At 34.4% G+C, this 18,423-nt stretch overlaps 1 protein-coding gene across 1 annotated transcript in view; it reads left to right on the plus strand.

Annotated features, from left to right (window-relative positions):
- The window catches only part of LOC143059496 (uncharacterized), a 32,738-nt gene extending 20,466 nt beyond the window's left edge, over window positions 1–12,272 (plus strand). The window contains exons 10-20 of the mRNA XM_076233005.1: window positions 85–144; window positions 836–1,060; window positions 1,851–1,883; window positions 2,506–2,697; window positions 3,959–4,156; window positions 4,996–5,160; window positions 5,645–8,323; window positions 9,450–9,802; window positions 10,456–10,558; window positions 11,305–11,381; window positions 11,993–12,272. Coding sequence (XP_076089120.1) covers window positions 85–144; window positions 836–1,060; window positions 1,851–1,883; window positions 2,506–2,697; window positions 3,959–4,156; window positions 4,996–5,160; window positions 5,645–8,323; window positions 9,450–9,802; window positions 10,456–10,558; window positions 11,305–11,381; window positions 11,993–12,043 — 4,136 coding nt within the window. The 3' untranslated portion in view covers window positions 12,044–12,272. The remainder of the gene's footprint in view (window positions 1–84; window positions 145–835; window positions 1,061–1,850; window positions 1,884–2,505; window positions 2,698–3,958; window positions 4,157–4,995; window positions 5,161–5,644; window positions 8,324–9,449; window positions 9,803–10,455; window positions 10,559–11,304; window positions 11,382–11,992) is intronic.
- Window positions 12,273–18,423: the final 6,151 nt, after the last annotated feature.

Consider the following 18,423-nt stretch of genomic DNA (forward strand, 5'->3'; position numbering starts at 1 on the left):
TATTGTCGTATAATCATTTTCAGTTTTCATTTGAAATGTTTTATAACGTGAAAATAAATAATTTTTATTTATTTTTAATTGCAGGTATGAAGAAACTAAGAGAAATTTACAAGACACAAGCACGTTCGAAAGCACCAAGAATTGGTAAGTACACTTTTTTTTCTTTATTGTGTCTTATTATCAAGTTGCAACGATGGTCTCGTTAGTCTATACGAGATCTTGTGTCTTATTATCAAGTTGCAACGATGGTCTCGTTAGTCTACATGAGATCTTGTGTCTTATTATCAAGTTGCAACGATGGTCTCGTTAGTCTACACGAGATCTTGTGTCTTATTATCAAGTTGCAAAGATGGTCTAGTTAGTCTACACGAGATCTTGTGTCTTATTATCAAGTTGCAACGATGGTCTCGTTAGTCTACACGACATCTTGTGTCTTATTATCAAGTTGCAACGATGGTCTCGTTAGTCTACACGAGATCTTGTGTCTTATTATCAAGTTGCAACGATGGTCTAGTTAGTCTACACGAGATCTTGTGTCTTATTATCAAGTTGCAACGATGGTCTCGTTAGTCTACACGACATCTTGTGTCTTATTATCAAGTTGCAACGATGGTCTAGTTAGTCTACACGAGATCTTGTGTCTTATTATCAAGTTGCAACGATGGTCTCGTTAGTCTACACGACATCTTGTGTCTTATTATCAAGTTGCAACGATGGTCTCGTTAGTCTACATGAGAGCGGGCATAGGCTGTTGCTTCTATCTACAAAATCAAGCACTTGAAAAATGATCATTGCTTGTCCTATATTTTATTCTCTTTTTTATCTTTGATTTCAGGAATTGTCATTACTGATCAAACATCAACTGATACTGCGGCTACAAAACGTGAGGCAGAGCAAGCCAAGAAAGAAGGAATCACTCTTTTAACTGTTGGTATTGGTAACAATATAAATCCTCGTGAACTACAAGGGCTATCATCTTCTGAGAGATTTATCCACAGAACTGACAACTTTAACAGCTTAGAGATGATCATGCCTCAAATTAGACAGCAGATTTGTGAAAGTATGTCATTTAAGGATATTTGCTTGTCATGTTTTGGAATTTTTGTCAGATTTTCGAAATACTCTGGTTTTATCCATTTGAATGCCTCAAAAAATTTTGCCCATGGACCCCCATTTTTCTTTTTATAAATCTTTTACATGTATAATTTTAAGCCATTTGTAAATGCCTTATGAAATCCTATTTTTTTTTAATAGTTTTTAAGAACTTTAACTGGTCGATGGTAAAGCTATTAAAAGTCAAGAGAGAACATTTTCCCGCCAAAATTCCAATGGCTAATATCACGAAAACAAGCGCATTGCACACTTTATTTTTTGGGGGCTTTTTTGATTCCTCAATTAATCACCCAAAAATATATACTACTTTTAAGGAAAGTTATTTATTTTGAAACTGAGAAACTTCCTTAAGGGACCACTTAAGAGGGGTAGACCATGGCTAAATAAGTTCATAATAGATACCAGGATTGAAATTTTGTATTTGTGCCAGATGCAGGGAGAATTTCAGTTTTTATTACATTAAAAACGCATTTATAACAGTCATTTACATAGGGGTAGACCTGGGCTAAAGGATTTGTATAGTTTTTTTTACATCAGTAACGCGTTTACAACAATCGGTTAGATCAATGCTTATTAAGCGTGCTTATGATACAGACCAAAGTTATCTGTGTTTTGTTGAAGCTTTGATAACATTTATGAAAATGATTGACAAAAACGCCGTTTGCATCGTTTGTGTTAGAAAGAAATGCACCCTAAGTGTCAACCAATAACTAAATGTATTGATCTTTTTATTTCAGTAATCATGAAACCTCCAGGTGATTCGTTTACAGGTAAGTTATTGTGTTTTCAATTCGCCTTTTTCAGAATCTAGAGGACTATGGGCAATTTCATTGTTCGCACACCAAAATGAAAATAACGTTATGTCATTGGTTGGATTTCCATTGTTGAGAACGTTTTAAACCAATCACAACGTTTTTATTTATGATTTTGAAAATATTACCCAGAATACATAAGATTCTGAAACGGGGTATTACCTATTCAACGCAACGGCTAAGTACTATATGATGTTTTGTAACGAAAGCGTGGCAGATATTTTGAATGCCTAAACGTGTGGCTGATATTTTGAACCAAACGGTTTGTATAAAATGGCAATACAATTTGATTTAAAACGTGTCTTCTTGATTTTCTTTTTGTTGTAATTCCAAACAACAAAATTGTTTATACAGTGAAACCTGACTAAACCGAATCCTGTGTAAACCGAAAACCTGTCTTAACCAAAAATGTTCGTAAGCACCGTCATATCAAATAATGTGCATTGTGAACCTGATAAAATCGAGCATCGGCCAAAACCGAACAAAATCTGAAGTCCGGAAGATGTTCGGTTTAAACAGGTTGCACTGTGTATACAGTGCGTTGAGATAAAAGTTGTAAAACTCGTATATTTTTTTTCAGAATTGTGTTCTGGTTGCTTGATAGACAAGGGAACAGGATTTAACCCTTACCCAGGAGATTGTACAAAGTATGTACAGTGCTGGCGAGACAATAACAGGGTAATGGGAGCTATTAAATCCTGTCCATTTGGTCAGTTCTGGGACAGAGTTGCAATGGCTTGTCAACCATCACTTAGTGTACAGTGCCCAGCAGGTATGTATAGGAAATGAGAATAGCTATCAAAGGTACCAGCATTATAATTTATTACACCAGACGCGCGTTTCGTCTACATAAAACTCATCAGTGACGCTCAGATCTAAATAGTTATAAAGCCAAATTAGTACAAAGTTGAAGAGCATTGAGGACCCAAAATTCCAAAACGTTGTGCCAAATACGGCTAAGGTAATCTATGCCTGGGATAAGAAAATCCTTAGTTTTTCGAAAAATTCAAAGTTTTGTAACAGAAATTTATAAAAATGACCATATAATTGATATTCATGTCAACACCGAAGTACTAACTACTGGGCTGGTGATACCCTCGGGGACGAAACGTCCACCAGCAGTTTTACGTTGTTTGAACCTCTTTATATAAAAAAGAATGTTTAAACACAAGGCTTTGTAATATTGAAGTAATACAATTTCAAAAGAGCTCTCACGAATACTGACACAAAATAATGTAGTATTGAGAAACAGAGAGCGTTAAAAGGGAGTTGAAATATACCAAATAGACATACGAACTCCTTTGTCGGAAATAAACTGAAAACACCATGACTCAAAAATAGAAGCCAAAAAAAAATGCTTCACCAAAGAACTCATCATTCACTATGTCACATGCGTACTGTAGTTAGACGTCACAAGACTCATCAGTGGAACTCGTGGGAAATTTGTCCAGGAGAGAAATGAACATTCAAGTAATTGTATCATCTTGAATTATATTATATACCAGGAGTTGATTTTTTGGGGTTTTCTTATGAACTCATTTCTTGAAGACATATCCATGGATAACGGGAATATGTAGATCGAGATAAGGAAAATCACGTGACAGAACAGAAAAAGGATTTTGAGTAGGCAGTTATTTTCGGAGAAGGTATAGTAAGCGAAAACACATCGATCACGTGACAGAACAGAAAAAGGATTTTGAGTAGGCAGTTATTTTCGGAGAAGGTATAGTAAGCGAAAACACATCTATCACGTGACAGAACAGAAAAAGGATTTTGAGTAGACAGTTATTTTCGGAGAAGGTATAGTAAGCGAAAACACATATTATTTTTTTTTATGGCCTGACTTATGCGTTTCCCTCAGGTTTAGTTTGTATCCCGGATTTGTTTTTTCTATCGATTTATGTGTTTCGAGCAGCGGTATACTACTGTTGCCTTTATTAGTTTTTATTATAACAAACAAACCCATCAGGGATAGTTATATTAAACTGAAATAGAAAGAGTTATTGTACACTGAAATAATATCCACTTTGCAGACGTATGTCGTCATTCACCTGACGGGTTTACCTATGGTATGAAGAACAAAGGTTGTAGAGCTTACTGGTTGTGTGTAAACGGACATAGTGTTGGATCATGTTGTCCCGAAGGGAGTTATTATGTAGAAGGAATGGGATGCATGAGAGGACAGGCTTGTAAAGAACCTTGTCCACCAGATGGCGGTATTATTCTTACTCGTAAGTATCTATATGATTTCAGTTGATCTATTTTTCTTATTCGTTACTAGAACACCCTTACACTACTGTTGGCAATACTTGTTACCTTGTATTTTGAGGTTAAAAAGTAAAAACACAAAAATACTGAACTCCGAAGAAAATTCAAAAAGGAAAGTCCAAAATCAAAAGGCAAAATCAAAAGTCCAAACACATCAAACGAATTGATAACAACTGTCATATTCCTGACTTGGTACAGGCATTTTCTAATGTAGAAAATGGTGGATTGAACCTGGTTTTATAGCTAGCTAAACCTCTCACTTATATGACAGTCGCATCAAATTCCATTACATTGTCAACGATGCGTGAACAAAACAAACATACTCATAGAGTAAAAATGTCAAACATAGGGGTACAGCAGTCAACATTGTGTTATCATCTTAATCACTATAAAAACAACAAATGTAAGCTATTCTTGAACAATCGAAACTAATGTTTATTTCTCCTTGAAGGGATCATTGAAGATATGAAAACAATAAAATAGAAAATATTTTCATTTTATCTTTTGATTTTGCCATTTAATAAGGAACTAACTTTCCGTATTGAATTTTCCTTGAAGTTCGGTAATTTTGTTAAATTACTTTTCGCGAAAAACCCGTCAAATAATTTTTGTAAGCTACTATACTCCAGAACCTACCAAACACATGCACGGATATCATGTAATGGGATTCTCCGTCTTATCTTAGGTCATGCATGTCAATGAGGCGTTAACACATTCAATCAGTCGACCAAATCATTGCATTCCGAACTTTTCCTGAACAAAGCACCTCTTACATCCTGTCATATGACTAATCTATTTTTAGCTGACTGCAGCAAGGAAGAACACTGGGATCAACGTTACTTTATTGAGAAGGTTCCATTCTATGGGAAGGTAGTAAGGCCATGTCCACCTGGAACAGTTTATTCCACAAGTTATTGTGATTGTGTCGTGAAGGGCACCAACGGCATTATTCCGATACTTCCTGGAGGTAAGTAAGAGTTTATTCCCAGTGTTTAGTTACATATGTCCTAAAATCAATGTGTATGTATTTTTTTTTATAACCCTGAGGTGTCAGAAAACAATTGCGGTTGCTAAATATTGTGTTTTAATATTAAAAACCTCTTCCAATACTTACCTCTGTACTCGTCATGTGTTGGAGCGACTTTTGTTTGTAATGTTATCAACGGGAACTACGTGTTCATTAAATTTTGAGTTGTGCTGCTTTTCATTCAAAAGAATACATTAATAGCACTTTGAATATCAATAGAATTGCCACACAATGCACGTGTTTGATGTCTATGATCTTTTCACATAAATTTGTTTGTTCTTTTTTAAGTTTTATTATTGCAAACAAAACTGTTATGAAACCGATATGCATTTTTAAAATGTCCTGTATTCGACATAGAAAGCAGACATTGGTAGTAGTGTCATATAATTGAGTAACATAAAACTGTTTTGTCTTTTTATTACAGATAAATGCAGAGCAAAGGCTCATTTCAATTTTGACGTTGATATGAAAGATAAATCAGGTGGATCGGTACCGATCTCATACCGTAATGTTCAGCGAACAAGGTACGGAACAGCACACTTTACCGGAAACGGTGAAATGAATTTGTGGAAAAATAGAAACATTAATGTTAACAACAAATTAGTTCTTCGGTTCAAGTTTAAATTAGACAGATGGACGGACCGTTTTGACTACGGTGGTGTCATTGTCGATATGGGGAAAGGTGGCGACGTACACTGGAAGTACGACATTGAATCTGGATGGACAAGAAACATCACTGTTGGTGGCGGCTGGGATATCCGAAATTTGGTTAAGCTTTTCCGTACACTTGTCAGTTCGAGGACAGAACCGGAAATGAAACAAAATATGTGGAAGGTAGCTAATTCAATGGATTTTAAGACATTACTGTATCAGTTAGGATTTGTACCAAACACTTCCAGTGGAATGCAGTTATTAAGATTATTGATGAATGGTAATGGAGCAGGTATCTTACAGAAGATTGTTATTGCACTAGAAAAACAAAAATCACCTTATGATATGCGAATGACCTTGAAAACAATGTTATCTAGACCGGAAATGAGAACATGGATTCTACAAAATACTCCTAAACAATATATTGATATCACAATGAAGAATTGGAATCGTTTCTTAGAATCACTTAGTTTACCTGAAAACCAATGGAAAACTGGTAAAATCACGTGGTATAAACCTGCTGATAAAATTGGAACTGGAAGTATGTCATCTATTGCAATAATTGCTGATTTATGGAGGACGTTTGCTCGGGCGATGGGTATGGACACGCGCGATTGGCAAAACTTGCTTCGAATCACTTTAGGGACAGATATTATAGGAGAAGGAGGCCGTGTAGATGTAGAATTTATAAATGAAATGAAAAATGTTCTTGGAAGAAACAATACTATTTTACAAGCATGGCATGACTTCCTTCGCGGAAAAAATGTGCGTCTCGACTTCGAGGGTAAGAACCCAACGACATCGTGGTGGGAGAAAACATTTGGTATTGGAAGAGGCATGGCGCCAATTCCTGGTATTGATAGGGGAATGTCGGTGGGAATTGTTGCTGATCTCTGGCGAAAATTCATTCAAGAAGCACAACTTCCGGAATCAATGAAACAAAAATTAACATGGACATTTGGTGGACCGGATGCTACTGAGGACGATCTTTTCAAAGAAATAAATACTGTACTTGGAGATGATAATCTCAAGAATAAGTGGATACACTTTATTCAAGGTCATTATGCGCATGGAGGTCCAGGTAAAACAGAAGCCCAATTATGGAAACCAGGCCCAAGGGGAGAATTATTCTGGAAAATCATATTTGGTCAGGGAAAAGATGGCTCTGGAACTGGTCCTGGAACTGATGGCTCACAAACGGGAACAGGTCAGACTTCTGTTGATATTAAAAAGCTCGCTGACTTGTGGAGGACATTTGTAACCCAAAGTAAACTGGAAGGACCACAATGGAAAGATCTTTTAATCTTCACAAACACCGATAAACCTGGATCTAAAAATATAAATGTTAAACTACTATTGAAAGAGATGAAGAACGTTCTGATGGCTGATGATAACGTAGATACTGCTTGGCTGAAATATCTTCAAGACAACGGTATAGATAAATCATGGTTCCTAAGGATACTTTTCTCTGATCAAGGAGGACCTTTCAATGAAAACTGGGTATACTGGTACCTTTATCGTAACAAAGAATATGCCGGAATAGGTAACTCAACAGGTGGTATAGGTGTTGGAGGAAGTGGAGGTGGTGGACAAACAAATAAGAATCAAATCATTGGTTTATGGAGAGATTTTGTTACACAATCCAAACTAGGACCAGAATGGAATGGTATGTTAACATGGACACTCGGAAGTGGTAATAATGGCGGCCCCGGTGAGTACATGGAATGGATATATGAAATCATATCCGTATTGGGAAACAAGGAAATGAGAGGCAGATGGCTTAACTTCCTCAACGCAAAGAATGTTGGGAACGAATGGATAAATTGGTTCATGGTTATATCTGGTGATTCGAGAGGTTCATTTGAAGTAGACCAATCTGGTCTAAACTTGGTAATGAGCTTGTGGAAGAGATTTATAGGCGCATTAAATCTAAATGGACAAGGAGGACAAGGCGGACAAGGCGGACAGAACTGGAATCAAAAACTAATTTGGACACTAGGAGGAGGACTTACAGATAGATATATTGATTGGTCAAATGAAGTCGTCTCTGTCCTTCAAAATACTACTATTCGTGATCATTGGTTTAATTACTTACAGCAAAACAATGCAGGTAATGTTTGGATAAACTGGTTCCGAATGATCCTAGATGTAGGAAGTACATCCAGTTCGTCAGGTAACTGGATATGGCATTATCTAAGCAGTGGAATGTCTGTACCACTCGATGTTCTGGCTAATCTTTGGATACAGTTTGTTTTTGATAGAAATCTGGGTTACGGTCAATGGGCTGATAGTCTTTGGTGGACATTGAATGTTATCCCTGGTGCTATTTCTGCCGATGAATACATGCATCTGTTTAATGAGATGACGATATTGATGATGGACGAGATGATCCGAAATGATTGGATAACTTTCTTACAGGGCAATGATATAACAGCCTCGTGGAGCTCAACAGGTAAGTTTGTCCTTAAATGTTAGATTTACTTATATTGCGCGGTTTTGTCGCTGTCTAATGAAATTGTACCTCTTTTGTATTCATATGCAGTCGTAATGAGAGTTGATCAACATATATGTGATTATAACTGTGTTTGTACTAGGAACTTTTTACTCTTATAGTCACAAAAAAGAATTGGTGTTCCCGAGTGCCAATTGATAGTTTCACATTAAATGCTTTGTTCGGAGTATTTTTTTGTACTGTATTGTGTTAACGTCTTCGTGTTTGCGTGAATCGATATTATCATAGTAAAATCAAAAGTGCTTACAAAATAATCGTCAAATGCACCATAGTAAGCAACTCCCCGATTACAATCGGCAAAATGAAATCAAATGTGGGCAATTCGTTTGAATGTTATTGTTTGTATTACTCTTTTGCTAATAAGAAGACTTATGGTCATGGCTGAAACACAACATATCAAAATCGAACAAATATCCATAAATAATGCTGACAAAAATAGACATAAACTCCAATAAAAAAGGGCTGATCAAAGAATCACTGTTAGGATTAGCTGTCCCTTTCATTCTTTTGAATATTTTTAGTAAAATGTGGACCTTTAAATTGGAACACAAAAATGATAAGGTTCATAGTGGACAAATATGGAACACTTATTTAGTTATACGTATCAACGATATGTTAAAACTGACGACCTAATATTTTCAAAACGAGTTTCTAATATTGGTTTTCTTGTAGTCGATTTTAACATGTTTAAACCGTTCTAATGCCAAACGATATATGCATATTACATTATACCTACTTTTGACTCCGAAATATATGTTTTTTTCGACTGGTTAACTTATTTGTGGTTGACCATACTGATAAACAAAAAATCTGTACACTTTGGGGGAAAGTATACTGTTTTTCGATTATTTTGTCGTATAATGAAAAAAAAAAAAACAGTTTTTATTTCCTTTAAAAAAAAGTTACCGATTAAAAGCTTCAGTTTACTTCTATACGTTGGTCTTGGTTGACCGACTACCAGAATGTTCTCCCAGAGAAAAGTTAACCTGTCGAAAAAATGTAAATTCCGAGGTCAAAAGTCGGTTATATAAAAAAGACTATTGTTCATTTACATATTGTACTTTAGCTGGAGCAGGAATGGCTGGAGGAACCACAGCAGAATCCCTAGACGCCATCTTGAATAGCCTTAGTGGTGGGACAGGTTCCAGTTCATATGGTACTAGTTCTGGCAGTAGCTCTGGTGGATCAGACTTTTTCTGGGGTCTAGGAGGAGACTGGGATATGGATGGTGGATTTTCAAGGAAACGTAGATCAGCTAACAGACAGAAACGGGCAATTGTCGACAAGATGGCACATGTAGCCTTAGTAGGCAATTGTGGGAATAATGTTAAACCATCAATTTCTGTCACAGCAAATGAACAGAATGTCAAAATGAGCTTGTTGACACAAAACATACCAGCTGAACTTGAAATTCCATTGGTGAGTGTAGGGTAGTTTCCCTGAAGTCTAAGCGAAGCGAGGCCATACCTATTTAAAGGATTGATAGCATCTTCTTTTAAAAAAGACTAACCCGTTTTTGTTTACTGTTTTTCTTTATTTTCAGTGATTGTGCATGAAATAGCCAGAGGTTTTATCAAAATAAATGTCTTATATGTTTTCCAATATAATGCTATTATTATATTTTCATCTTTCCGTTCGAAAAATAGAAGTCCTCCCCCGAAGAAAACAAACCAAAAATCGCAAAATTACTATAGATTTGTTTGTGACAGCGTATCCAAAGATACAAATCATTTTAAACCTCGATTGTATTTTTAGATCATTGCCATAAAAGCGGGAGGTTTGGCATGCCACAAAACTAGGTTCAACCTACCATTTTTTCTTCTTAAAATGTCCTGTGCCAAGTCAGAAAAATGGCTATTGTTATATTATAGTTCGTGTCTGTGTGTGTTACATTTTAAGGTGGTGTTTCTGCATGTTCTGTTGTATTGTAGTTCTCCTCTTATATTTGATGCGTTTCCCTCAGTTTTAGTTGGTACCCCATGAATTGATTTTTCTCAATCGGTTTATGAATTTCGAACAGCGGTATACATACTAAAACTTGCTTAATCTTATCCATGTCTTGCCTCTTTTAGATACAAGGATGGAATGAAGTCACTATGGTATATGACGGCAAAAATCTTCATGGAACTGTTCAGAACTGGCAAGGAAAAAAACATAAGAAAACACCGCTAACAGGTAATTAAACTAAACAATACCAATTTAGTAAGGGGGGGAAATGCAATTGACGGCAAAAATCTTCATGGAACTGTTCAGAACTGGCAAGGGAAAAATCAAAGGAAAACACCGCTAACAGGTAATAAAACCAACAATACAAACTATGCAATGAAACATACAAAAGCAATGATGCCAATAACAGGTAATCATATAACGTCTACATAAGGCAACGTAAAACATAACAATTGATGTCGTAAACCGATGTCAAAAATTACTTTTAAATCAGCTTTGGATTTTTAAATATTTTGATATCGAGTATCACTAAAGAGACATTGATTATTGAAAAGTGCCTTTGGTGCAGAAAAAAATGTAATCTTTTATTTATGTTATCACAGAACTATGACTGAAAACAATAATTTAAATCACCTTAATTAATCAATTAAACAACTGGATAAAACTCATAAATAAGAAGGTCACATTCAGTCATGGAGCTTAATTAGATCAAAATGACTGTTAAATGCTGAAATTCAGTTTTATTTTGTTGGACACACAAATTCGTGGATGAAGACACCCGTGAAAACCACGCGAATTGGAACCCACCGAATAAAAGTACTTTCACAGTGCAAAAGATTGTACAAGTGTACGGATTGATATCAGGAGTGTTGGCTAAGTGATATATTTATTAGTAACATACTTAGTAAATGAAAATATCAGAGTAAGATTTGTACTATCAAGATGCTTTAGCTAATATCTTGAAAATTTTGTAGGAAATATTGTACAGAGACAAGGCCTCACATTTGGAGCATGCGACAAATATCCAAGGTTTGCAGGTCAACTTGATGATGTAAGTGAAAATAGTGTCAAACTGATCGTACTTACGGTGTCATGTGAAAGTTGCTAAAATTTTGCGTTGTTGTTTAACAAAAACCCAGTATAAATCATTGTTGTGTAAAAACGCTATATTAACAAGGAATATGCAAATCAGTATAGATCCTGATGTTATTATGACAACGTATTAACAAGTGTTCTGTGAATCAGTAAAATACTTCTGAAGACACCATATTAACATGTGTTTTGTAAATCAGTATAAATCCTGGTGTTGTAAAGGCAACATATGAATAAGTGATCTGTAAATCCGTGTAAATCTTTCTGCTTTACAGTCAACATGTTGCCAAATTTTCTATCTATAAGTGCAAGTGTTGGGCATTGCTCATTATCTTATGATGCCTTATATCCTCGTCATTGGTCTCTGGTAAATATTGGTGTCTTAACTGCTGCTTTGATTCTGATCAACTTGATGGTTCATGAAATCATTCCAATGAAACGCTTAATGACCTTCAGTAATATCAATAAGGGTGGTATCGACTTACTGGGTTGTTTTTTGTATCTATTTTAATAACTGCTCCACATACGACACATGCTTGTTATACATATATTATTGTTTTTCTTTTGTAGATTTTGCTTTACAACTGTGTCCCACTGGCATTAAAGAAAGAATTACCTTGAACATCGTTGCTTCAGTTCCCATCATGCACTCAAGATAGTTTATTTAACTTCATTGTAAAAGAGTCTTCCGGTTTGTCATCAGGTCATAAGCGGGTAAAATGATATAAAACGATACTGCAGTATATGGAAGGAGATACTACTTAGTGTTGACAACAGTCTTTGCAAATCCATTTAAAGTCACTTGGTTGTTTATAATTTTATACATAATAAATTTGTTTTCATACTTTTATCCGTCAAAAAATAAATGAGATTTAAAAATGTCACCCTCATCCATAAAAAAAAGACCAGAGTTGACTTTTTAATAAAAAAAAAATCAACTGAATGTTGTAGATGTTAAAATCAGATAATATAACCTTGATCCAAACGGATACCCGTTAATAAATTGTGTTTCCCAATACGGCCTGTCCACATGAATAATGTAAAACGATTGCGTCCTCAATAGCAGGTACAGCTTTCAATGACACTATTACATCAATGGTTTTAAATGATCGATTGATGTCATCCCTTCGCTAGATTGACGAATGTAATCACAGCTCGCAATATATATATATATATATGGTCCACCTGTCGCACCAACAATACTGTTTTCTTATCTTCGATTGTCGCAAGGCAATTAATCACTGTCGTTTTACGTCTAATGAGTAACATGACAGGTAGAACTTCGAGAACAGGAACTATGGAGCACATGAGTTCGACCCGGTTTTTCTTGAGATGTTAAGCCCAAATATTTGTTATTTGTGTAGTGTTTTTGGTTTAATTTTCATCAATTTAATATTTTAATTTAACTTATGAATTATGATTACTGCGTTGGTTTTTTCATCTTTTTTTCAAAACTGAGGATTTTCAACAACAAAAAAATGAAATAAAACATGCTGAATTAACCTCCCCCAAGTTAGCAGCCCGACATTCAGTGGTTATCGTTAATTACTGTAAAAAAAAATAAGAATACTAATAATATTTCAGAATTATAAAAGATAACCAAAAATGTCGAAAATTATAATAATACTGATCGACGTATATAGTATCGGGCTCCATGTATCGTGTATTGAATTTGGTGTAAACAGGAGGAGACCTTGTTTTTTACAAGCCAAAAAAGACGAAGTATGCTCGTATCATATTCTATTTAAACTATGCTTAATAAAGGCAGCTGTAGTATACCGCTGTTCAAAAGTCATCAATCGATTTAAAGAAATCAAATCCGGGTTACAAACTTACACTAAGGGAAACACATCAACTATTAGAGGAAATTAACCAAAACAACAGAAACACTTAAGTTCAACAAAAACCAAACGACTATGCAACATACAGAGAAACGAACTATTAAATAACAACAAAAATCTTGCGCATTCCAATATTTAAAAAAAGTTTCACTTCTTCTCTTAATAAGATTGAATTACAATTTATGAAACAGTGATGCAAATAAAATATGAGCTTTAGCATGAAAGGTTGGTCATTTAGTGTTTTAGATATAAAGTTGCCCATAGTTGCTTATATCCACTTCATTTGATCCATGGTTGATTGCTGTCTCATTGTCATACAAGTGAAAGGGTTTATCGCTATACAACCAGGTTCAATCCACCATTTTCTACATTTCAAAATGCCTTTACCAAGTCATGGATATGACAGTTGTTATCCATTCCTTAGATATGTTTTATCATTTGATTTCGCCATTTGACTCGGGACTTTCCGTTTTGAATTCCCCCGGAGTTCAGCATTTTTGATATTTTACTTTATACACATCTCCTTTCTTTAAAATTGGACGTTTTACTTAAAATGAATTGATGAAACATGGCATTCTATCTTTAAAGCATCCTTCTGTAATTTATAAAAGAGATGCGGAGATATTAATCGGACATTCAAACGTATAAAGTGAAACAAAACTGACAATGCAATGGCTAAGAAACGAACTAGAAAAAAGAAGAAACAACAGTACACAAAACACAACGTACACAGCTACTTTTGCATAGGTACTATTTCTGTACTAAAAAAATGCAGTACTGGAAATTTACTTTTAATATTTAGTACTATTTCTTTACATTAAAACTATTGTAATATTTAGGTACTTGTATTTTACAGTACTTGATTTGTACTAAATATTTTGGTACAGAAATCATACAATATTCCGTGTTTGGAAATAATTAACTTTGAGAGATTTGAAACAGAAAAACATTCAAAATGCTGAAAATGTAACGGTAGTAACCAATAATCTGTAGTACCTAAATTTCAAGTACAAATAAAGTACTGTAAAATACAGGTACCTAAATATTACAATAATTTAAGAGTAACAAAATAGTACTGAATATTAAAAGTAGATTTCCAGTACTACACATTTTTAGTACAGAAATAGTACCTAGTATGCAAAAGTAGCTGTGTAGGAAATTCAAGACAGAGCAACACGAACCCTACTTAAACCCTGGAGTGATGTCAGGTGCTTCGGAATTTTAATCTTGGTATCTATGATGAGTTTCTTTACTATTTATATACTTGTTAAATAAAGACTAAATGTTTAACAAGTTTATGGAATTCTAACAGACCTTTCTTTTTGACTTGAAAAAAAGGTTTAGACCATCGACCCTCTGTGAAATAATCCCGAAAAATTGAACAACAAAGATAAACTCCATGTCACCCGTATTCAAGGTAAGACTAATAGCCTTCATATTCCGATCAGTGTGAAATCATTGAGCAATCTTTAAATAAAAGGGAAAGTAATGCGACAGCAGTTCGTCGATATTCAAATATCGTAAATCGATATGGACGAGAAAGGTCAAAGTAACTAAAATACAATGATGGAATAGTTATCAAAGGTACCAGGATTATAATTTAGTACGCCAGACGAGCGTTTCGTCTACATACGACTCATCAGTGACGCTCATATCAAAATATCCATATTGCCAAACAAGTACAAAGTTAAACTCATAAAGATAGAGACAGGTTGCGCGCGTAGCTAGGGTAAACTTATTATGCTCTTCATGCCCAAAACACCATGCGAATCATCGCCCAATAAAATATCATATCTGAGTTGGACACAATCGGTGCAGATCAAACGACTGCAAGTATATAGGTATCTAAAGCTACAAGACTAAGAAAACATGAAAGTAAAGAGGCGTATATATCGTATCGATTAACCAAATAATATTGGTATCCTGGTCAACGTATTCCGTTGGAACAAATACTCTATACCCTAAAAGTCTGTTTAATGTGAACATGCAAAGAGCGAAATGTATTTCTGTGGATTCATTATTATTAGTTGAATACCAATTTTCGTGGTTTTCGTGGGTACAGGTCAACCACGAATTCAAATGTTCAACGAATTACACATTTTCTATAGGATGTGTATGCAGAGATAAGTAAAATAACGAAATCAAATACCCTTGAAAATGCAATTTTTTTCTCAATCCACGAAAATTAATGACTCCACAGTAACAAATCGAAGCTAAAATCATTTGATGTTTTATTTATCTAACTATCTAAGCTAATGTCAAATTAAAATCTATAATTCATTTTCATGATTAGAATAAAGGCAACAGTAGTAAACCGCTGTTTAAAAGTCATAAATTGATTGAGAGAAAACAAATCTTGGTTACGAACTTAAATCGAGGGAAAGACATCAACTTTAAGAGGAAAACAACGAAACAACATACTACTGATTTGCAACGAAAAACAAACAAAAATGCAAAATACATGTACATAGTTAACGAACTATTAGATAACAACTGCCATATTCCTGACTTGGTACAGGACATTGAAAGAAAACATTGTGGGTTGTACTAAATTAAGAAATGCATTCTGTGAAAAATTTTCACACACGTACCCAAAATGTTTTGAAAATTAGAAAGGCGAAATACATTTCAGGTATATAAGACATCGTGAAGTTGGCGTACTAAGTTATAATCCTGATACCTTTGTTAACTATTAAGCATAGATCTTCTCTTGATTTTTGCATCTACAAATGAAATTTAATTGGTATCGTTTATCTAGATGTTTAAGTTTGTTTTTTTATTCAACTGTTATTTTAACATTTTAACCAATTCATTAAAATTCAAAAAGTGATATTGTTTTGTTTTTATTTTCTTCATTTTGTAGTCTAAAACAAATTACAAAAATTGATTTGATATTTTTTAAAGTAATGTTTATGAAATATAATAATATATATCTTTATCTGGACGTTTGGTCCTAATTCTCGTTTGTTTTTATGCGTTTTAATCGTGGATAAAACATGAGTGTGATACAATGGTCTTCGAAAGAAAAGGTTTTATTTAGTTGGTTTCAATGAGAGCTTTGAAGATAAAACATAACTTCATTATTTCTAATACTGGATAGGGGGAAAATAGCACAAAGCCATTTACTCCGTAGAGGTTCATATGATATTAATACAGCGGGTTTTGGTCGATCGGTCGAACTTTTCACCTATCTAGTTTGTTTTCTTTTTACATTTTCGTTAAACGAAATTTAAAAAACAACATTGCGAAAGTGAAACAAAACCCTTTGAACGGTGAGAAAACCGGACAGCATGATTTTCATTAGAAGAAGGGCAGTCTTATCTTTCATCCTATACATTTCTAGATGACCGTGTATATTCCATATTATGTTAGTTGGGTTTCATAATAGGATAGTAGGCGGGGCATATTTCAACAGACGATGAAATTGATAATGAACGATTGACATAAATGCATAAAACATATTTAAAGCTAACAATTTGTGATTGTTGGCATTTGTTTTGTATAGACCAATGGAAATAGGTTCCTAATACTAACGGCCTCTAGTTTAAATACTTCATAGACAATCGGTTAGAAAAATTCGTTACATAGTGTGCCAGTGACCTAATACGATATATTTATGGGGTCAGTAAATTCCATATTGGGATTCAAGCTTCGCTTTCATCCCATATGAAATTTACTGATCCCCTATATATCGTATTAGATCACTAGCACATTATGTTAATAATAATACACACTTTTGTAAATACGTTATTCACACATCTCCTCTTTATTAATTTTTGATTGAACTGCCGGGACACTCGAAGCTTTCGAGGGGTGATTCGAATAATGGAGTAAACTATCAGTATAAACATAAAAATGAAAATGTGGTTAAAAAAAATTAAAAACAATACGTTAAATAATTTCGTGTGTCCGAAGCGCTTTTCTGGATTTACCTTCATCAGGAACGCTCAAAGCCAAACATTTGAAATCCGAAGAGATACTGTGGATTCATTTATTTTCGTGGGAACCAATTTTCGTGGATTAAGGAAAATTTGCATGTTCGTGGATATTTGATTTCGTGGTTTAGCAGAAATCTGCTTACTAGCCTATAGAAAACGTGATATTCGTTGAACATTTAATTTCGTGGTTTACCTATTCCCACGAATACCACGAAAATTGATATCCAACGAATAATAATGAATCCACAGTATATGCCAAAATACCTTAAAATAGCCAAATTCATATGATGTATGATTACCAATGAGACGAGTCTTCACATGAGACCAAACGACACAAAAATTAACAACTATAGATCACCGAACGGCCTTCAAGAAGTAGCAAAGCCCATACAGCATAACCAGGTATAAAAGGCATCGAAATGACAATGTAAAATAATTCAAACACTAAAACACGGTATACAACATCTCCGTAAAAATGAGGGTGTGCTACTACATTTGAAATACAAGTTTTCTACAAGTACAACAACACACCCAAACCAAATATTTCTATTTATCGAATAACTAGGTAAAGGTTTTTAGTAGTTTACATATATAACAAATAAAAATAAGGACATTCGATATGATTGCCAATGAGAATACGACCCAATCACTGTTATTCCTGTGTACCTAAATGTAACTTGATTATTTTACTTGACAATATAGCATTTAAGATATTATCTTACCTCCTATACCATTCTAGGAATAAGATTAGTTAAAAGCAACCGCGAGCAGACTGTGTATTTTTCATATTAGGTTAGTAGGCGGGGCTTATTTTAATATACGGTGTTACGTCCCTTTATAAACACAACAATGTGTTGAGGAAAACTCTTAAAAGTTCTACCAGACGAAAAAATTGATGATGAATGATTGAAACAAAATCACTTTCAAAGCTAACAAATTGTAAATGTTGGCATTTGTTTTTGTATAGGCATATGGAAGTAGGTTCTTAATTCTAAGTATTGTAGACGAACTCATTTTTAAAAGCCTCAAGTCTGAATACCACATGTTATAAGATAGTCGGTAAGATAAATTCGTTACACATTGGTCTATTGACTTATTTAATACGATATTTATTGGGTTAGTAAACTCCATATGGGATTCACTGACCCCATAAATATCGTAGTAGGTCACTACCACACAATGTAACTAACACTATTGTATCATCCGCCCAAAAGTCAATAAG

The sequence above is a fragment of the Mytilus galloprovincialis genome, chromosome 14 (genome assembly GCF_965363235.1).
Source record: "Mytilus galloprovincialis chromosome 14, xbMytGall1.hap1.1, whole genome shotgun sequence".
Classification (NCBI taxonomy): domain Eukaryota; kingdom Metazoa; phylum Mollusca; class Bivalvia; order Mytilida; family Mytilidae; genus Mytilus; species Mytilus galloprovincialis.